This window comes from Tachypleus tridentatus, chromosome 13, assembly GCF_004210375.1.
Source record: "Tachypleus tridentatus isolate NWPU-2018 chromosome 13, ASM421037v1, whole genome shotgun sequence".
In the NCBI taxonomy this organism is placed as follows: domain Eukaryota; kingdom Metazoa; phylum Arthropoda; class Merostomata; order Xiphosura; family Limulidae; genus Tachypleus; species Tachypleus tridentatus.
In genome coordinates this window covers 22,561,330-22,584,478 of record NC_134837.1, presented here as the reverse complement: position 1 = coordinate 22,584,478, position 23,149 = coordinate 22,561,330, and the positions used below count along the sequence as shown (strand labels likewise).

At 35.0% G+C, this 23,149-nt stretch overlaps 1 protein-coding gene across 1 annotated transcript in view; it reads left to right on the top strand.

The window, feature by feature from the left end:
- The first annotated feature begins 6,357 nt into the window (after positions 1–6,357).
- LOC143236089 (uncharacterized) overlaps positions 6,358–23,149 on the top strand; it is a 47,703-nt gene continuing 30,911 nt past the window's right edge. Inside the window, exons 1-3 of the mRNA XM_076474356.1 lie at positions 6,358–6,485; positions 8,249–8,374; positions 20,161–20,284. Coding sequence (XP_076330471.1) covers positions 6,358–6,485; positions 8,249–8,374; positions 20,161–20,284 — 378 coding nt within the window. The remainder of the gene's footprint in view (positions 6,486–8,248; positions 8,375–20,160; positions 20,285–23,149) is intronic.

Here is a 23,149-nt window from a genome sequence, read left to right as displayed (position 1 = left end):
AGCAGTTGTATGCTGTGCTTACAAAGGTTTCATTAAGTATTATAAAATTAAAACTAAGCATGAGTGACTGGGACAACAAGGTGTTTGTTTTTTGTCAAGCAGAGTAATCATATACAACACTGTTTTTGACTGGACATTTGAAACAATTTTTTAGTTTTTATTCAATGTTAATATCTTAACATTTTGTAATGGGGGGGGGGAATAGTCTTTGGTTAACCAGTTTTTGGACAGGATTTTTCAAATCAGCAGACTTGTCTTCTTTGGTTCCACATAGAAGATACTGAATCAAATTGCATACCTTTACTTTCTATAAGTAATTTCTATGCAAAATAAGGGGAAAATGATATATAGTATTTATGATTTTTTGAGTTTCTGAAATTTTATAATTTTTGTTGTGAAATGCTGTTTAAAACAAAATAGACTTGAAAAATACCTTCTTTCCTCAAACACTTTTTGTCATGTATCTAAATGCGTATAAATGTATTACATAGTTTTCTTTCAATAAAACTTCAGATTTTATGTTATTCCAATATCACATTACTAAATTTATAGAAATTTATGTATTATCACCATATATTTGTACATTTTAATGAAGTTAAATAAGTGAATAAAATCATGAAGAAGGATTGTATTAGAAACACCAAATCCCAACCTCTGATCATTTATATCATAACCATAATTTTTTAAAAAGTCAAAACAAAACACATCTAGATTAAAAATTAAACAAATATGCTGCATTTTTAAAAAGGATTCTAGGGTACAAACTGCAGTGTGGGATTATAAAGTGACTGAAGAAATAGGATCCACATTGTGGTGGGGATATGTACTAAATATTATATGTATGTATACGCATACACACATTGCTTCAGTTACTTGTGTAGATAAAATCACATAAGAAAATATTTTCTGTTTTACAGTTTGTCTGATTTTTTAAAATCAGGTGACTGTGGGACTGTCATGGTTTACTGTAACTGCCATTTTCCTCACAAAATCCCATCTTAAGTTTTTGTATTTGAAGCAGAATGGTATGCAATCTCACTTGCTCTGAACCACATCATCAATAAGCATCACAATATTACCTATGCACACTTGTTGAGCTTTTCTTAAAGACTGAAATCCCTTAACTTTAACTTCATCACTTTAAGCTGCCCAATTTTATTTGATACCTGCTCATGTTGGACTATAGAGGAATGAAATGTCATCACTAGAGCCAAATTACTCGTCACTGGCACTGTTGATCCAATCTCTTTTCCTTATTTTGGTGTGAAGCATGCTGTCAGGATGAAACTTTTTGACAGTTACCAAACACTGTTGAATAAGCATCAGAATAACATCTTCCAGACTAAATCTACAGTGTATTAGCTTTTTTTTTTTATCAGAGATATTGTCAAAGGAAGTTGTTGTATCAATGCCTGTGCATTCTTTATACTCTTTTCACACACTGTTCTCTTCGGTGTGGATTCCTGTACATGCTGAGGGGACCTCCTAGGGAAGGTTCTGTTCTTTCAGTTTATCTCCTCTGGGATCTAAACATCCACCCACATGTTTGCCATGTGTGGTGACCAAGGAAGTGGAGGAGAGGATCCTGGTGGTTGAGGGGTCCAACCCTAACACACCACTAGGGCCTTCAATTCCTGTGGATGGATGGCCTTCGGATGCCCCCTCTGGATTAATCGGCTGGTTCACTTGGGCTAGGGTCAACCAAGTACTAGTGTTGGATGTTCTCAACAGGTGTTGTGGATATTGTATCTAATGCTAGTGTTTGAGTATAGTGCTCATGAAACCCTGGCGTTGCTGCAGTGCCTTTGTTTGGCATTGTAGTGCATCCCTTCGTAGGGCTCCATGGTGGGTGGGGTCAGTGGACACCAAAATATTATTTTTTTTATTATAGACCCCTCAAATAAAAACTTAAATAAAATAGTGAAAAAACAGTTGATAGGTAAATATATATGCAAAAACGGCTCATTTGGGTTGAGAAAATATTTTATGTAGAAGAGTGAACAATGTTTCGACCTTCTTCGGTCATCGTCAGGTTCACAAAGAAAGAAAGAGGTAACTGACCAGAAGCTGACCACATGTTTGGAAGGGGTTGTGTAACTGAGTGTCGGAATGTAGAGGACAGTGTTAGATGTTTGAATATATAATTTTATTTTATTATATTTAATATAGGTATAAAGGCGTCCCTTTATATTGATTTATTTTGGATTTAAGTTGTTGTGTAAGTAAGGCTTCTTTAATTTTGCATTTGTTTATGTTTGTTTGTTTATTTAGTATTTGATGTTTTTTTATGGTTATGTTGTGTTTATTTGACTTGCAGTGTTCGAAAACATGTGCAGGTGACTTTTTATGTTCTTTGAATCTGGTTTCCATTTTTCTACTTGTTTCTCCAATATAGAAGTCGTGGCAGTTATCACATTGTATTTTATAAATAATGTTGGTGTGGTGTTTGTCAGTGTAGTTTTACATGGTATAGACCTCAGTTTTGTGCCTGGGTTTTGAATAAATTTGGTATTAACTGGAATGTCATATTTTGTTACTAGTTTTTTGCCAAATGTTGGTTATTTGTCTGCTGATGTCGGGAATATATGGTATGCAGCAGTATATGGTTTCGTGATTTTTTTTATTCATTAGATATATTTACTTTTGTTGGTTGATTTTGCTTTCTGTCTATGTGTGTGCTTATAATGTTTTCTACGGTTTGTGGAGGAAACTTATTGATGTTGATGAAGTATTGTTTTATTTTGTCTAATTCATCATTAATTTTATCTGGTGAGCATAGTTTTATGGCTGTGTTTATTTGGTTTCTTAGTATGTTGAGTTTTTGTTTTGTTTCATGTGCTGAGTCCCAAGGAATGTATAGTGAAGCATATCTCCACTCGCAAAGATGGAATTACAATGGTGACCAGTATCCTCGTTCTGCCATTTATATCACCACATCCACCTGTCACCATCAAGGCAGGTTATCTTAATTGCAGGGTATAGCCATACATTCCAAACCCTCTCAGATGTTTCCAGTATCAGCAGTTTGGTCACTCGAAGACCTCATGTCGTGGTCCTTGTCACTACAACGAGCACACATGGTGGACAGCATTTAAAAACAGTTGAAAACATTACCCTGAAGCTCAAAAGTTGCTGTCCACCACTTTATCTCGGATGTATACTGCTGCACATCATTCCACTACTACAGTGGGAGTGCAGATGGATCTCTCTTGCCTCCAAATGAATTATTCTCAAACAAAATGAAAAGTCTTTTGACCTACATGGTTAAAAAAATTGATAAATCAACTTCAACACCCATCTCTGTCCTTAACATACATTCCAGCAAATCCCAAGATCCACTTCCTTTGGTTCCAGATGCAAGCATTTCTTCAGGTACATCTTCTTCTCACACCCCAAGATGCAAAACGATCATTCGTTCACATCCTCAGTTGCTGTAATCCTCTTTCAAGAGCAAAGACCTGTTCAATCGACCCAGGGCAGGATCCATGGACATCGATAGACCTACCTTCAAATAAAGACAGTAAAGAAAAAAGACATGATCATAAACAGAAGGGTTCTCCACCCAGTTTGCCTACACATAAATAAAAATGGTCACCTTGATACAATGGAACTGCTAAGATTTACATTGTAATCTGGATGACATTAAAACACTGATTGCTTCCTACCATCTTGTATGTCTTTCCTTACAGGAAACATTTCTGAAACCTGTCAATACAGTCACCTTTCGGGCAGGGCAATCACCTCTTTCCTGCTGATTGTCTCTATGACTATAATCGTCCCTTTACACAGGTGGAACTCAAACTGGCCATCAGTCTGGCAGTAGTTCAGTCAGACCTGATGATGTATACTATGAAATACTATGCTATCCATCTTGTTATCTTACTGTTTTTCTGATTGTTTTTAACTGAATCTGCCAAGAGAATGTTTTCCCTGATGCCTGGTGTCAAGCTATTGTGCTTCCTTTCTCTAAGTTTGGGAAAGATCCCAAGGTTCATTCAAACTATTGTCTAGTTGCTTTGATGAGCTCTCTCTGTAAGACCTTAGAGATTATGGTTAATACTTGTCTTGTTTAGTTTCTTGAACTAAACAACCTCCTCTCACCCATCCAGTGTGGGTTCTGACAACAGCGCTTCACCATGGACCACCTGATTCGACTTGAAACGTCAATCAGAGAAGCCTTTCTCAAATGACAACATCTTGTATCATTATTCTTTAACATTGAGAAGGCTTATGATACAACATGGAGATATGATATTTTGCAGGACCTCCATATATATGGGTTACATGGCCATTTGCCCATTTTTATTAAAAATTTGTTGAGGGACAGGCGATTCCAAGCTCATGTGGGTTCAACACTCTCCCGTTCTTTTCTATACAGTATAAAGACATCACTGAACAACTCCTTCTTACTGTTGCAAATGGGCTCTATGTCAATGACTCTCACACCTCTTGTCAGTTGTTGAACATGAGGGATGTTGAGCGGCAGCTACAGACTGCTCTCAATTGTTTACTGAAGTGGACCACAGCAGATGGCTTTAACATCTTTCTCTCTAAAACCGTTTGCATGCACTGTCCACCTTGGAAACGTTTTTAGTTTTTTAAAGGTCATCAATCTTTTTAGTGCTATTTAAGTTTTTTAATTTATACCTTAGACCTTTTTTAATGTGATTCCCTTTTAAGAATCAAAGTACATCTAGTTCAATATGAAATATGAAAATGGCCATAATGTCAAATAACTCGAAGCCAGAACTGGAAATCCAACTTCAGGTGACTAACTCTGCTGTTTGAAATATCCATTAATCATGCTGGCAAGTTATAATTAAAATTTTGCTACAAGTCTTGGAAAACTTTTATTACCTTGCTTTCTGAAAATGGCCATAATATCACCCCTATGATATATCACTTTACCAGGCCAAGAGCCTTACTTTTAAAGTTTTTCTAATTCCATGAAGCTGTACATAAGTTATTTTCTATAAAACAAAATTGAAGGGCATTTTTGACCAGTCCTATGCTATAAACCCTCTGTTTATGGGGCTTTATTCATCAGAGATTCTACTTTTCTTCATGAAGTCAATATTTTACATGAAATAAGACTAATTAATGTCATATACTATAGTTGTTTACAGAACTTGAGAAAGCATACAATGTATTTTATCAAAATTCCTCACCATGTTTATGACTGCTGAAAATTCTTTGTGTGTAGAAGATATTACTACCATTTTCCCTCCTAAGTTACTCTGATTCCTATGCAGTATTTATTCCTGAGCCTTACCACTTGACCAACATTTTTGTCCAGTTCTTTCCACCATCTTGATTTACCTTAGCCTTATCATTTCTGTTGAGTAGCCCCTCATTTGTTTCTATCTTTGTTGATTGTGTTGAGTTTATACTGTGCTTTCCCTTTTTCCAGTGCCCCATGTTTTTTCTTGATTTTTATTCCTTGCTTTTGCAGTGTACTTTTATTGATTTTTCCTTCACCTAACTTTAGTTTTCATTATGAAATCATCTTGTCTCAGCATTGTTCCCACTATTTCCTACGTCATCCTCCTTGTTTCCATGATTTCTTTAACATGGCTTATTGTTATTATCCTTCTGCTTTCTTCAATCCATAGTTCCAGGAATTCCTTCAGTCTTTAGGATGTTGATCCTCTGTCTTCAATATCACTTACCAGGGCTCATTTCTCTGCTTTCTCCTTGACCTATCCATTTGCTCTCTGTTTTCTTCTTACCTCCACCAGGATCCAAGTAGCTCTTTTTCCAGTTTCTCCATTGTTTTCCCTCCATATTCTGATCTGTAGCACCTCCACTATTTTGAGGACACGTTTTCAGAACTCTTGGTTTTGATTGTCACAGGGAGTGTCACTTGCCTCTCTCTTCATTCTTCCCTTGAATGCTGGGAACTGACACCTCTTCATTGAAGGTATTTCTTCCTCTTAATAGGTTGTTTTCCTTCAGCTTTTGAATGGAGTATTCTATTCCTGAAATGCCTTTCTTCTCATTCCAGTAGCCTCATTATTACAATGTTTCCTTTGGTTTATCTATCACAGTATGGTATACCAGTTTTGAACTTTACCATGTGGCATGCATTTTGCTCTTTATTTCTTCAACCAAGTCATAAAGACTTTTATTTACCACATCTACAGTCTTCTATCATTTCCATTCCTTTCTAGACATTTAGCCACATTTTGCTCCTGTTCAGTAGCTACATCTTTTCTTTTCCAAAAAGCTATTTATCTGGGAGGGCTAGTTTTATTTTCTTAGTTGTACCTGATTTCTGCTTTGTATTTGGTCCTTTTCAGGGTTCTTTTCTCTTCACTTCTTCTTCAGGTTCATTCTTTTACATTTTGTGTGTGAGTCATGGAATGTCTGATTACCCTAAGCTCTTTTGATCTCCAGTTCCACAACAGGCTGTTGTGGCTCTTGACATCCTCGGCCTATGTTGGTCTCTTCTGTATATGTCCTCTGCTATCTATCTCACCCAACATGTACTGATGATGTTTAGTGACACTGCTTGTCAAGTCCTTTTGATATGTCTTATTGGCCAGCTATGTCTTGGCTTCTTTTCTCCATCATCATCAGCATTTTAGACAGCTCTTCTTATTTCATCTTAGAGTTTCATTTTATGTTGCTTCTCTTTTGTACCACTTGATTCTTCCTTTCACTCCAACTATTTCCTGATGCAAGTAACATTTCTATCACCACTGGTTCTTGTTCTGTTGCTTATCATTCTTTTTTCACCAGGCTGTTTGACTAGGGATTGTCAGTCTACACCATGATATCATATGGCCTTGTCAATTTCTTTTCACTTTTTTCACCATATTTTTATCTTTTTACCTGTCCTTCTATCATCGTCCAGTCTTTCCTTCTTTTTCCTCATTTGGTTCATTTGCATGAGTGGGATCTTCTTCTGGTTCTTTACACCCCCACCCAGACCCTGTTGAAACTCCTCCCACTTGTTCCTTCTGTCATCTTATTTTGAAGACCTTTCTCTTTCTACATCTGGCTTGAGGTTATTACCACTCTAGTATGTTTATGCCTTATATGCCTCCCATGCCCTGCTTCACAAATCTTACTCCCTTTTGTATTTTGAGAACTCTTTTTCTTCCCTATACATGGGTGGCATGGGAAGCTAATGGTTCTTTTTCTCCCATTTCTTTTCCATCAATTTTTGTCCACACAATGATTATTCAATTTCTGGTCATCTTTAGTGTCTATCTGGACAATTTGGTGTTGTTCAATATGCAGAAATAACTTTTAAGATGTATGGAATCATCTACAATGTTTTTTCCAAAATGGTCTGTTAAGAGGTCCTCAAATTGGTCCTCATGGAAATAACTCATGCCATAGAATTAACTGTTCTAAAACAAATCTTGTTTAAACAATTGCAGCAGCATGTATGTTTGCTGTAGTTCAAACATAGTAAATAAAGTAAAAAAGTTGATACACACTAACTTAAAGAGCATCTACAGCTCAGTATTTCTGTTTGAAAGAATATATATCATGTCAGACTTTACTTTGGCAACCTTTGTTAAGAAATTCATTTTCAAGACAACTCGAAAAAGTATGTTACTTCATGCACACGTACTGTAAACTTTTAATAATTTAATAATAAGAACTAAGAAAAAATAAGACTGGCAGATGTTTCACTGTTACTGATAACAGAAGTATAGTGTAAACAGCATTAGTGTGCTATTTGTATTACTTAATTCTGTCCTTTCGTGTTATTTTACATAGTTCTGAGTGATATCTCGTGTTAGGTTTTTTTTACACAGCATGCATGTTTCAGAACATGTGAATTATCTCTACTTTAATCTGCAAAAACAGAAAAAAAAATTAAATAACAATATTACAACATTTAGTTACAAAAACTGCTAGTTGTATGTAGGTGAAGGAAAACAACAAAAGTACTCTGCATAAACTTATCATTCTGCTGCATAAACCACTTTTTCACAATATTTTACGAATGATTTTTCTTGATAAAGTTTAAGTAATGGAATAAAGTGCATGAGTTTGAATAAATCCTTGAAATAATATTAATGCTTTATCATAGGTAAAAAACAAACTTGTAAAAGTGTTAAAATATGAGAAAAAATGTTCTTATTTTAAGTGTAAAAAAGTGTAGTATTTTTTTACAAAAAGAAAAATACTTCCTCATTTTATTGTACACACCAAACAAGTTTAACACTACCATAGCAACACTATATGTAGAGCTGTTTTTTCTAGATGGATTTTATTGTAATCAAAACAGATTTTTTGTTGCTCTCTCTCTCTATATATATATATATAAAAGAAAAGGAGGTTGGCCTAAAGGGAAAAAACGAAAGAAGGAAACTGAAGAAACATTAGTGAAGACACCATTAGCTCCATCTACTGGGTAAGTGCATAAGAAATAGGTTTGTGACAAAAGATTAGATGTCTGTAACCCAAGACGTTTCGTTCTTGTACTTTCCTTTTTTCTCCTGTATAACATTCTGTAATTTGAGATGCCTTTTTCTCAAATGTTTTGTGTTTTTTTAATTATTTGTTCATAATTAAGACTGCTTGGGATGGTTAATCTTTTCTAAAATGAACTAACTGTGGGCAGCTGTTCTTTTGTTCCTCAGGTAATAAATGTTAAAGTTTTTTTTAATACAGACATTAGCACAGAGATAAAAAAGGCTATATCATATGTGATTTATTAGTGTGATTTCATAATTTCCTCTTCTAGTTAGATGTATGTTATAATATACCACATGTATATGCTTTATAAAGAGGAAAGATAAACTTCTCTACATAATGTACTTTCTCACTTTTTCCAATTTTTTCACCCTTCTTTTTTAAATATGAAATTTGCTTTATAAATTTGAATTTTCAATCATATTTCTATAAACATTCAGTCATTGGAATCTATGTATACTGACAGTGATCTGCCCACTCAACCCAGAGCAGTATCCATGAAGGTCAATATACTTCCTTTTACTAAAGAAAAATGATGTGATCTTAAACTGCAGGGTTCTCTGACCATTTTTCTTCCATCTAAGTAAAAATGGCCATTTTGATACAGTGGAACTGTTGAGGTTTCCATTCTAACCTGGATGATATTAAGCTCTTGATTGATTCCTGTCATCCTCTGTGTCTTTCCTTACAGGAATTGTTTCTGAGACTTACCAGTACAGTCACCTTTAAGCAGTTCTTGTACTGGAATGGCAGGTTGTGTGAAGGACAAGTGTATGAAAGGTTGGCACTGCTGGTCAACCAGCATATACCCACTGTCTTTAACACTCAATACATCATTTGAGGCTGTAGCTGTCCATATGTTTTCCCTCTGCCTGTCTTCTGGAGAGATTTGTGGTCAATTAGACATTGATTATCTCATTGAACAGTTGTCATCTGCCATTTTACTCCACTCTGGGATGGAGCTGATATTGATGGAAGGAGTCATTCCATTGAATGTATGCTCCCAGGACATGACCTTTCTCTCTTTAATACTGGTTCTTGTAGTTATTTTCCTGTACCTAGTCAGTCTTTTACCACCACTGATCTCTCTATTTGTTCCTCTTCACCTTTCTCTTGTGTTAGGGAGTGATCATTCTACTATCATTTTGAAGAAGATTGGCCATGGTCAATGCCACCTGACCCATGTGCCTCTGTGGAAGTTGGACCAGGCCAGTTGCCCTCTTCTGCCACTTTCACTAAACTTGATTCTGCCATATTTTGCCTGCCATCAGTAGATGACTGCTTGGGAGCAGTGACTAACTTTATTGTTGAGGCAGCTGCTCAATATTTTCCTAAAACCTGGACATGTTTCATGGTATCCTTGTCCGTTGTGGATTCTTTCCTGACAGAAGGCTAAGAAATAGGCCATGGATACCTTCAAACAGTATCCCTCTGTTTTTAACTACATTTGTCAGCAGGCCCACTATTACTATTGGCAGGTCGAGCATCAAAGCTAAAAGAATCTTGGACTAAATTCACAGCTACTCTTCTATCACTAGTTCTAAAATCATCTGGAACAAGATTCAAAAAGTCAATTGGATGTCTGCTTCCAATTTCCTTTCCATCTTGTTTTTTAATGGCCAGGAAGTTGCTGACATACATAACACTGCCAATACTGTCAGTGAGAACTTTTCTCATGCATCTAGCAGTTCTGTTTCTCCCCTGCCTTCTTGGCTATCATGTCTCAGGCAGAGCAGTCACCTCTTTCCTTTCAAGCTGATCTTCTCCATAAATGCTTCTTTACATTGATTGGTAGAACTGAAACTTACTCTTCCTCAGTGTGGCAGTACGTTGGTTGCACATGTTGATGTTCACTATGAGATGCTATGCCATCTCTATTCTGCTTCTCTTACTATTCTTTTGGTTGATTTTAACTAGATCTGGGAGGAGGGTATTTTTCCTGATGCTTGGTGCTGGGCTATTGTCCTCCCTTTCTCTAGGCCTGGGTAGGATCCAAATTCTTTGAATAGCTATCTCTGTAACTTGTTAGAAAGGATGGTTAATGCTCATCATGTTTGGTTCCTCAAATAATACAAATTTCTCTCACCCACCATATGTGGATTCTGTTAACAGTGATACACCATGGACTACCTGATTCAACTTGAAACATCAATCAGGGAAGCCTTCTTCAAGAAGGAACATCTTGTTTCCTTGTAATTTGACCTTGAAAAGGCTTGTAATGCTACATGGAGGTATGGCATGTTGCAGGACCTCAGCTCCTGTGTGTTGCAAGACCATTTACACATTTTTATTCAGAACTTTTCTTCTGTACAGATGATTCCAAGTGTGTGTGAGTTTCACAATTTTTCATTCTTTTCCACATAAGCTTGGAGTTCCTCATGGCTGTGTCTTGAGTGTCACATTTTTCAGTATTAAGATCAGTGTTATAACTACACAACTTCCTCCTACTATTGCAAATGAGCTATGTTTCAATGACTTCCATATTTCACATCAGTCACCTAACACAAGTTTTATTGAGCAGCAGCTACAAACTACCCTCAGTTGCTTGTTGAAGTGAGCCACAGCAAATTGTTTTACATTTTCTTTCTCCAAAGCCATTTACATGTACTTTTGTCACCAACTGGAATATACACCCTGATCATGAGCTCTGCCTCAGTGATGTTGTTCTTTCCTTGGTCCTTGAGGTCAAGTTCTTGAAACTTACCTTTGTCCATAAGCTAATTTTCATTCCTCACATCCAGCAGCTACCTGTTAAATGTACTAGGACACTGAACATCCTCTGTGTCCTCTCTTCTACCCCTTTAGGACTGGATCAATCTTCCGTGTTTAACCTGTTGACTGCCAAGTATTTCAGCTGCTACGGCAACTCCAAACCAAGTTCAAAATACAACTCTAATGCTTCTTCATTTTGTAACTTTTTTTTGTGACACCATTTTGGATCGAAAGTGAAACAATTTGTAAGTAGGTCAAATGCACATATGGTGCTGACACCTAGCGTTGAAGTTAGGTATTATTGAGAACAAATTAACTTGTCCATGGCACTGTGTTACCGATCGGCTTGGACGAGGTAACATGTCTTTTTTCCTCAATTGGTTATGCATTTTTGTGCCTCATTGGTTGCTATATGGTTTCTGTGTTAACTGCCAATTTATATGTCATTTCTCTTGCCTTGGATCATGTAGAAACTATGCAGTACACGGATTCTACTATTTATACTAACTCTTTTTGCTCTCTACTGGCCCTGAAATTGCTTAGTATTCATTCTCATGCTATTTTTGTCAGTATTAAACAATGGCTGGCTCATTTTTTTGTATCCTCTTATTCATATCCAATTTTTCTGAATACCTGACTACATCAGTATTCACAGGAATGAGTTCACTGAAATCATGGCTAATTCTATCTGCTCTGGTTCTGTCATAGCCTTGCCTATCATGTATATGGATTACAGTCCTGCAGTGAAGGCTCAGCTTTGCACCAGTTGGCAGTCAAAGTGAGCAACATCATAACAAGCCTTCTTTTGTTTTTGGTTATCTTATTTCCATAAGGTTCTTCTAACTAGGCTATGCATTGGTCACAGTTTTTAAATCATCATTTTCTTTTATCTGGGACTGATCCACTAATGTGTGGCCTTTATGACACTTATGTCACAGTATTCAACATTTTGCTCTTGTGGCATCATTATGACCATGAGTCACAGCACCATGTTAGACATTTTTTTGTATGGGTTTACCCCTGACATCGAGTGGTATATTTGGCAATGGTAGTACTGTCCGACTACCTTGTGTTTTTAACTTTTTATGAGTTATTGGTTTTTTATTTTATTTAAATATTTTCTCCAAATTTTTAATATTGTTCCAGTTTAATCAATTTATTGTTACATTTTATAATAATTTTAATTTTACATGTTTTTACCATTTGTTTGGCACAGATAGGCAAGATAACAATAGGGTCAAAGAGTGCCTAGACCACTACTATATCTATGGTATCCTAGCTGGCCTAGTGAACTCTGGTATTGGCCGCAAAGCCTTGTCAGCACTGGATATTGCAGTTATAACATTATTGATGTATAATAACATATTTCTCCTTCCTTTCATGTAGAAGTCTTTAGAATAATGAGATATTGCAAATTAAGTTGGTAGTACATATTCCATTTATGTTTCCCATATCAAGAGATTAATGACATAGGGAAAATATGGCTGTATTGTCTATAATTAATTTCGTGCTTGTTGTTTGTGGTTCTTTATTTTCTTTACCAGGGGTTCAGAGTATCCATTATCAAGGCAGTTTGCTTTCTGTTTGTGGTTTTTTTATTTTCTTTACCAAGGGTTCAGATGTGTCCTTTATCAAGGCAGTTTGCTTTCTGTTTGTGGCTCCTTATTTTCTTTACCAAGGGTTCAGAGTATCCATTGTCAAGGCAGTTTGCTTGTTGTTTGTGGTTCTTTATTTTCTTTACCAAGGGTTCAGAGTATCCATTATCACTTTAATTTCTTTACCAAGGGTTCAGAGTATCCATTATCAAGGCAGTTTGCTTGTTGTTTGTGGTTCTTTATTTTCTTTACCAGGGGTTCATAGTATCAATTATCAAGGCAGTTTGCTTTCTGTTTGTGGCTCCTTATTTTCTTTACCAGGGGTTCAGAGTATCCATTGTCAAAGCAGTTTGCTTGTTGTTTGTGGTTCTTTATTTTCTTTACCAAGGGTTCAGAGTATCCATTATCAATGCAGTTTGCTTGTTGTTTGTGGTTCTTTATTTTCTTTACCAGGGGTTCAGAGTATCCATTGTCAAAGCAGTTTGCTTGTTGTTTGTGGTTCTTTACTTTCTTTACCAAGGGTTCAGAGTATCCATTGTCAAAGCAGTTTGCTTTCTGTTTGTGGCTCCTTATTTTCTTTACCAGGGGTTCAGAGTATCCATTGTCAAAGCAGTTTGCTTGTTGTTTGTGGTTCTTTATTTTGATTACCAAGGGTTCAGAGTATCCATTGTCAAAGCAGTTTGCTTTCTGTTTGTGGCTCCTTATTTTCTTTACCAAGGGTTCAGAGTATCCATTGTCAAGGCAGTTTGCTTATTGTTTGTGGTTCTTTATTTTCTTTACCAAGGGTTTAGAGTATCCATTATCAAGGCAGTTTGCTTGTTTGTGGTTCTTTATTTTCTTTACCAGGGGTTCATAGTATCAATTATCAAGGCAGTTTGCTTTCTGTTTGTGGCTTCTTATTTTCTTTACCAAAGGTTCAAAGTACCCATTGTCAAGGCAGTTTGCTTACTGTTTGTGGTTCGTTATTTTCTTTACCAAGGGTTCAGAGTATCCATTGTCAAGGCAGTTTGCTTTCTGTTTGTGTTTTTTTATTTTCTTTACCAAGGGTTCAGAGTATCCATTATCAAGGCAGTTTGCTTTCTGTTTGTGGCTCCGTATTTTCTTTACCAAGGGTTCAGAGTATCCATTGTCAAGGCAGTTTGCTTATTGTTTGTGGTTCTGTATTTTCTTTACCAAGGGTTCAGAGTATCCATTATCAAGGCAGTTCGCTTGTTGTTTGTGGTTCTTTATTTGTTACCAAGGGTTCAGAGTATTCATTATCAAGGGAGTTTGCTTATTGTTTGTGGTTCTTTATTTTCTATACCAAGAGTTCAGAGTATCCATTATCAAGGAGTTCGCTTGTTGTTTGTGGTTCTTTATTTGTTACCAAGGGTTCAGAGTATTCATTATCAAGGCAGTTTGCTTATTGTTTGTGGTTCTTTATTTTCTATACCAAGAGTTCAGAGTATCCATTATCAAGGCAGTTCGCTTGTTGTTTGTGGTTCTTTATTTGTTACCAAGGGTTCAGAGTATTTGTTATCAAGGCAGTTTAAGTAAGTTTTTTTCACTTGTTAACAACTTCTATAATACAGACCTTGTTCATCCCCCAAATTAGGTTGTTTATGATATGTTTATATATTTTTGGGTTGTGTAATGTATAATCACAGTATTTACCAGTATTTGTGATTTTTTGTAAATGTCTTTGGTATGTGTATTATGTGTCTGAAAAACCAGAAAATTTGAAAATGTGAATTTTGTTTTCTTATATTTCAGTTATGAATTATATTGCTGAATTTTATTCGTGTCTGTAGTACATGGCCATATTACAAATATGTCATCAAGATATCTGAACCAAATTCTGAGTCTTGACATTTGAAACATTAAACTGTTCCTCTTCAATTTAAACCTGTAAATTTTTCATAAGAAGTTTTTATATGTACAAAAGCTTAGTATTTAAATGAAAGGATTTTAATGATTTTGTTATCTTCTATTACAGTGAGAGTCGTATATACTCTCTGTTGTAGTATAGATGTTTGTTTTAGTACAAAGTCACACAGTGGACTATCTTCACTCCTATCCACCATGGGGAATTGAACCTTTTATGTTAGTGTTCTAAATCCTTAAATTTACAGCTGAGTTACTGTGGGACTATATCATAAACTTCCTAACATCTATAAAAGTAAAAATTTCTTATTATCAAATGTACTTCTATTTTTGTTTAATTTTATGCCTTCATGAATACTTGTTGTCATAAATTTTTACTTCCTTGGTGTCTATATTCAACAACTAAGGTAATGGTAAAAAAGAAATGAGGTTTGCGGATAATGAAAACTAATATATATTTTTACCGCATCCTGTTACATATAAACCACAAATTTATGAATAATTAAATACATATTGTAAAATTTTGTTTTGAAATTACTACTAAAGGTTTGGTGCAATTTTTTTAGTATCAAAGTATACACGTATATGTAGAAAGAAATTAACATATATACGTGGTTTTGGTATTGTGTATCATTTCTAAACTGCCAAAACTTTACATCAGCATAGAGAAAAGTAACTAGTAAATCCTAAACATTAATAATCAGTAAAACTGGAATAAATGTTCAGATATTACTGATAAAGTTTTCATCTGTGTATGAGATCTGAAAAGCTAAATTGTAAATTTTGTAACTGAAGGTCATACAGATTTTTAAAACCAAAAAATCTTTTTGAATCTAATAAGGTATGTTTAAGAGCTTCTGTAGCAATCTGGATTATTATTATATACAATTTCAATTGTCAGGTAGACATATTTTTGAAGTACTAAAAGCCTTTCATTGTTGAGTTGCTTGCATGCTGTTAACAATATGTCCTTGAAATCTGAAAATTCTTCATTTTCAACTTGAACCTAAACTAAGAGATTGTACATAAGTTCTGTTTTCCAGCTATAACCCACATTTATGTGTTAAAAATCACTTTATTAACTTTGCTGGTTTTAAATTCTCATGTCAGTATTAATTCTGATGCAGATTTTTTTATCATTATCAGAAATTATACATTTTTGTAGACAACTTAATTATTTCATGTGCATCAAGCTTGCACCAAATTCTGTCTCTCTATTGTCAGTCTTTATTGATCAATGTATTCAGGCTGTTAGTTCTGAATTGTCTGCTTATTTCCCAATAAGTTTTATAATCATGTGGATGTTCAAGTTGTCAGATATACCCTCTTTTTTTCACACAATAATGAATAACACAGATCTTTTGTTCAGACCTTTTTTCTTTCAGAATTGGATTTGTTGCTAGTACTGATCCAAAAGAAGCTTCAGCTACTCTAATTCGTTTCTCTTTCTTTTTTACATATTTTGCCAGGTATATTCTGTTATAAATCTTTAACCAGTTTCTGTTATTTCTAAAGGCTTCAGTGTTGTGTTGGATGATTCAATATTTGAATCTTTTTATCTTTCATTACATAGTGTTTGGGTTGTTAATGACACTTTTATAAATAAGCAACATTTAATTAGCTTTCACATTCAACATTTACATTTTAGAGGGGTCGTTTTGAACTGCTCATCTTACTTCTTGATTTCTTGACCTTAAGATCTTGCAATCTGCCTTAGTGATACACTTTTTTAGCACATAACTCCTTTGTACCTTTAACATTTTAGTCTGTTATGCTGTGTTGGATTTCAGCTAACTTCATGAAAATTACTGGTATGATTCTCTTGAATAGAAAACTATTTCAGATGAAATTCCAGTAAAGAAAGTAGTTTTCTATTCAAGAGAATCATACCAGTAGGAGCTTGTTAATGTTTTATCATCTTGACTTTTGGTTGGCATCCATCTTTGAAATGATCAGTAAGTAATTATCATCCTCATAGTTTATCTCAACATCAACTACTTCTGCCTGCTCCTTTTGACCCCACCAAGTGACCAAACATAGAAGAAACCAAGGAGGATCATCTGGATTCACCCATTGACTTTTCTGCTTTAAATGAATCCCCATCTAGACAGTTTGAGGTTGTCTCAAATCATTTGCTTATCTTTGAGAGCCTTGGGTTCAAAAGATCCTTCACTCCAATCTTTACCTTAATTTTTGTCGTTCTTTTCTTTCTTTTCATGTAGTGTTTTGTTCCTATTCCTTCTGATCCAGTTTGCTTACAAATTCTGGGTCAGGAAGTATTCAGAAAAGATTATTTCAAACGTTTTGCTGTGCTTCTCCAGATATTTTACTTCTGCTTCATTGTGGTTCAAAATAAATCAAAAGATGGGAGACTTGTCATAGTTCTCTCTTAACTCATTTGAAAATGTAAAGACATTAATTTTTCCTCAGCCATTGTATGCTGAGGTAGTTATACTTAATGCTTATCTCTCTATTCATCCATTAGTTTGTTCATTCTTGCCATCAGTTAAATATTCTTCAGTTTGGCTTCGGCTCTGTATACTTTCTGTTTGCTTGTCTCCTCCATTAACTAAACATTGAGTTTCACTTTTATATGGATGACTGGTGTACTCTCACTTTCTTTTACTAAGTCTCTTAACACTTGGTTGACCATCCAGCTGGCTGCATCTTGTGGTTGCATCAACACAGTTTACATATTCTTCCAGCTATCCCATATAGTTTGTTTTTTCATACTTTTGAACAAAGACATTCTTTCTACTTTGGAAATGATGGGCCATCCATTTGTGATGTACTCACAAGCATTATATCTCCCTTATTTCTTATTGGTATCTGATTTCAATTCCATTTCACTCAACATAACCATTTATTCCATTACTCTTGAGTTTTTCTAGTTTTGGTGAATCAAGAACATATGACAGTAGTATTTTATTTTCTGTCTATTTGGTTTAGCTGAGATGAGACACACACACACACTGTACAATCAGATAATGTCCTAACCACACTACATTTCTTGGCTTGCTGGCCACTTGTACTAGGTTGGATATGTTAAAATTATGCCCATCCCAGAAACACTTGGGGCTCTTTTGTCTTTCTCCCAGTTTCCTTGCAGGGGAAGAATATGGCTTGGTCAAAAGGAGATGGAGATGTCTATGGAGCCTTTGCTATCAGCTGTTACACTCCATGGGCTTTCCTTTTGGGAACTTTCTGAAGAGAGCTCATCAAGTTTTGGTCTTTACACCAGACCCTCCATTTTGTTGTGGGATTTCAGCTATTTTATTTGCAGAGGTGAGATATCATCAGGGAAATTAATATTTTTCTTACCTGAATATGTATCTTGGAAAGATACCTCTCCATACTTTCCTACTCATCTTTCCCACTGACATTGCACTTTCTTCTTGTCTCATCTAAGAAGTAAATTATTTCAAGTATAAATTCTTAAGGGAAGTTATTAAACAAGAAATTTGTGTCACCTTCCTATTGATGGAGTACTATCATCACATGATGATGTCATCACCCACTAGCAAAGTTCATTGCCCCAGCATGGTCAGGTGTTTAGGGTACTTGACTTGCAATCTGAGGGTTCCAAATTTTAATCCCCAATACACTGATAAATCATAGATGGATAGGACAAATAGCTCTCATGTAGCTTTGCATAAAGTTCAAACCACACTCTTGACCACAGTTCACATTAAACATGACTTTTAGATAGGAGTTAGCTTAAGGCTAGTAACATGAAAATCTCATAGACAGATGTTTGAGAAATCAAGCTATTCTGTTGTTTGCTGAGTTGATTATCCGTTGGAAATACATTTTCAGATAAGGAAAATATTAACATTTGTAGTGATCAATTCTTAATGTATATTTCCAGGTCTACACAATGGCGGTTTAATTCCCTACTTGGAATGGTGTGTACACATTATTGCTATGATAACCTCATAGAGTCACACTGTTCTTGCTAGCAGTGGCATATTTAGGTAGGGGTAGAAAAGGCTCAGCCATTGATAATTTTATTCTATTTAAAAGGACATGGGATGTGGGGCCCACAAAAATTATTAGCCCACACAACCTTAAATCTGCCACTGCTTGGTAGATGCAGGATTTTTTTTTTCAAAGAATAAATTGTCAGTATAGTTTAAATATTTTCATTTCACATTCACACGTTATTTGGTGCGTAATGTAGCTTTCTGTATTTTCAGTTATCTTTAGTCTCTTATTCTTTTTCACTTTGTCTGGACACTTGTAACTCAGTCATTACATGAAACTGAATTGAAATGGTCCATAGAATTATTTTTCCTGAAGACTTTTGCAAAATAAGGCTTTTTTCCCTACCCATTTCTGTTAGACTGAAAGAGATTTGTGAATTCAATAAAAAAAAAGTTGAATTGAAAACATAGGGATGTAATCATACCATGTTTATTCCAAAAAATTGTATTTCACTTCCATAAGTATGAAAGCTCAGCATGGTAAGTTTAAAGAATGGTAATGGCTTAAAAATATTGTAACTTCCATTTTTCATGGGTCAGGTTATATCACTTTCTTCAAAAGAACTCTATTTATATATTTATCAGAAGGCATGTAAGTAAAAGTCAGTTGTAAAAGTAAAATAAAGTAATAACAAAGAACGTCTATAATTATTTTCCATTGTAAACTATTAAATTTTAACAGGTACCTTAGGAGAGGTCTGTAGTTCACTTCAACTAACATTATTTTTTTAAGTTTTTCATTGCATGGCAGTATATCACATAAACAAATAAGTTATTTTTATTTAATAAGTAACAGTTTTCAGAAAAGTCAAATACTTGCATCAAATTAAGTATCAAATTTTTCTGGAGAAAGCCCCTACAAATCTTCATGTAAATGAGCAAAATATTTTCATTTTTTTTCACTGGTCAGACAAATACAACACAATGTATAACTTGGGCTGTTAATCTAACTTAAAGATATCAATGAAAAAATTTTTGTATAACTCACTGATATTTAGTAATACATATAAGTGTGAAACTAAAGATTTCTCAGGTTACTAGAATCTTGAAGAAAAGTAATCTTAGTATATATTCAAATAGATGGTTTAATAAAAAGATCTGTTTCTTTTAAGGCATAATACAGGGTGTTCAGAAAGTCACTGTGCACTTATATATTTATTAACAGACATGTTTCAATATACAAGGTAAATATGAATGACAGTTATAAACAATATTGAAAGTGACCCCTGTTGGCATCAATACAGGCTTGGATCCTTCTTATTTTGTTTCTAAACACTGCTATCAGTTGCTGGCTTGAAATAGACTGAATGCATGATGATTACAAAACTGCACATTGACTTTCCAAACAACCTGTATAAAGGTAATTAGTGAATTTTTTAAAGATATAGTAGGTTTGAAGGATAATTATGCTTTAAATGTTTCTTTCATTTTAACTCCAGCAAAGCATACAAGTAAGGCAGATTTGTACAGTAGTGTTTATCGTAACATTATTTATTGTAATTTTGTTACATTTAATTGAGTAAAGCTATTATAAATATTGTTTTGATAATTAATTTTGAATTATTTTACAGTTATGTAATTTTCTTAAGTGAAAGACGTCAACAAATGAAAGAAACTCACCCACACATTTCATTTGGAGAAGTTACTAAAATTCTTGGTAATGAATGGTCCTGTCTGTCATCAAAAGAAAAACAGGTAAAAAATGTAACATTGTAAGAATATCATATAAAGAACCTGGCCTTAAATTAATATTTATTTTGTTTTTCAAAAGAATCAAAACAACTCCAAACTGGAAAATTTCTTATTCAGGAAAGAATGCACTTACCATTAGTTGAAACTATAGCTATTTATCAATCTAGCCAAGTGGATAAGGGTGTCACTATGTTGTTTGGAGACAGTGTTCTTTGGTGTCACAACTACTTTTTAATAGGAAGTGTGACTGGAATGCCCTATGATATGTGTTATCTTCATTTTTTTTATTTTCTAAAATGCCCAATAGTAATTTTGGTAACACTCAGTCATTTGAAGAGATTATTTTATTATATTTTAGATTTTGCATGGTGCTTTCACACCAACTGCAACAAAAATATTTTATTAATAAAAACAGTAAAAACACTGTCTCTCATGAGTTTTAATTTGCATTGGGAGTGGAAGCATTATTTCATCATTCCTGGCCATCTTGAGTTCTTTCACCCTTGATCCGTGGGTACTCCATATACTGGCATTAGGATTGGTCATTCAATTTACATCACCTTATACATTGTCCTCATAACCTGTTGCTTTTTCTCAATCTTTCTGAATCTTATTTCCATTTATTCATTGTATTCAAGAAAACAGGAGATTTGATCCAGTCATCAGTCTTTCTCAATTCAATCAATTTTAATCCTCCTTGCTCTACAGTGAAATATTTTCTTAACCTACAATGACACTTTGCATCAGGGCTTGGATGACTGAGTGCAATGTTACCAATGCTCATCTCTATGTTCCTATAGCATAATCACCCTGCAGATTTCTATGATTTTTGCACAAGGATCACATGTTACAGTTTAGAATTCTACTTTTTGGCCTCACATCATTATTCTTTCTGTGAAGCTATTTGAACTTTTTCTCATCACCAGCATTCCTTGGCACTGTGCATACATCTTGGTATAGATGAGTGGCTCCTTCTGACACCAACTCGTCAGTTGATGGAAAAACACACCCACATTCTCCTTTCAGAAACCACAAAGGCAGACTTTTTTTTTTCAGAGTAAAGAAATCCATTCTATCAACAATGCAATATTTTATCGATCTGAGTATGTTTTTCAAAACATACTTAAGTCAGGCTCAACTAAATCCTATCAGGCATCAAGTTATTGAAGGAGTGGTCAGACTTTTACTTACATCTCCTTCACCTATTGTGCAGGTGGCTCTTTTGGGAATGTTGCCATACCTTAAATCTATTATTTCTTTAGGATGAGTACATACGAGGTCCTTTCAATGGCCACTGCTTGATCAATACATCATCCAGTCTCCTTATTTTGGAGCAACATTATATATTTCTAGCTAGCAGTGGTTGAATTAGCACAACATTAATTTTTAGATACTAGTATCACCACCTCATCCCAGATTCATCTGTCCACAAATGTATCTCTTCAGGGATGGGGATGCATGTCTCTTAGGTCAAGAGTTCCAGGGTATTTGGACAGAAGACAAGTATACCCTACACATCAACATTATAAAATTCCTTGCTGTATGCCAAACAATGGTTCAAAGTCTGTCTCTTTTGAAGGAGAAAATTGTTATGATAATCCTATGATAGTATCTCATATTTCTCATCTAGGGGACACACATTCTTGAGGTCTTTTTTGCACTTTGGATCTTTTCTACTGGGCTCACTACCATCTTATCAGTATCTTAGCATTTTGTGTTCCAGGAATGATTAATTTAATTATGGATCACTTGTCTCAGTCTATTCTGATTTTACTGACAGAATGGGTGCTACATTACAAGGTTTTTCAGTGGATTTGCTCTAAGTTTGGGTCTCCAGTGGTTGAGGCTTTTGCAACTCATTAGAATTCTCAGTTGTAGTTGTTTTGATCTCCAGTGTCATCCTCAGGAATTGACAGTAGATGCATTCAGTCAGGACTGCTTTTCCTCCAGTCAGAACTCAGGCACATTCCACTCCCTGTTGAGTTCTTTTGGTAACACCATATTGGCAAGCTCAAACATTGTTCCATGTCCTGCCCATAATTATTGGAGGCAAGCAGAATACTCATTGCTCACTTAGTTGGAGAGTAAGGATGAATGTTCATTATTCCAGACCAGATGAGTTCTGTTCCTTTGGTTGAGTAAGTCATACATGATCCCATCATTCCAAGCCTATAGTGTTGCCATTCAGGCTTCTTCAAGTAGAGATGAAAGCTTCTCCACTTCAGTGTTGCTTTCTTATCCTGGTTCAAAGCACATCACTCTATGGCTACAGGTTGGGATCCAGTCAAAAGTATATCTATATATAACATTGTGGTCTGGTTTCCCAAGCCATAAATGTGGGATATAGGGACTAAAACCTCTTAATTCCAACACCAAGTTGCTCAAGTTTGACTGTCTGATAGGAGCTTGCCTATAATGGTGATTACTCTTTTTCTCTTCCATCCTTGATATAGGAGCTACGTTTTGGGTGAAGAGCATACCTGCTCTGAATGTAATGTGGTTTGGTTCCTACACTCGTGTTTCACTCTTATCTTGGTACATCCTTGTTCTGTGCAGATGATTTCTGTATGGATAATGCCTTCACCAGCACCTCTAGATTCTCAGTGTGTGATTCTAGGTGTAGTGTCAGCAGATGGTAAGTATATTTTGGAAGTTAACATTTTCCCAAACTGAAAATGTATTTCCAGTAATACTTACCTTCACTGAAACTCTCATACCCTACCACCTGGCTAAGAACTGGTGCAAGTCTAGAAAAAATGATTATGTTATCTGAATAAGTTGCTTATATATAGTACCTAGATAGAAGACACAGTAAAGTTGATGGAGAACTTTACAAGTTAGATTTTGCCAAGGGCATTCAAGTGAGGT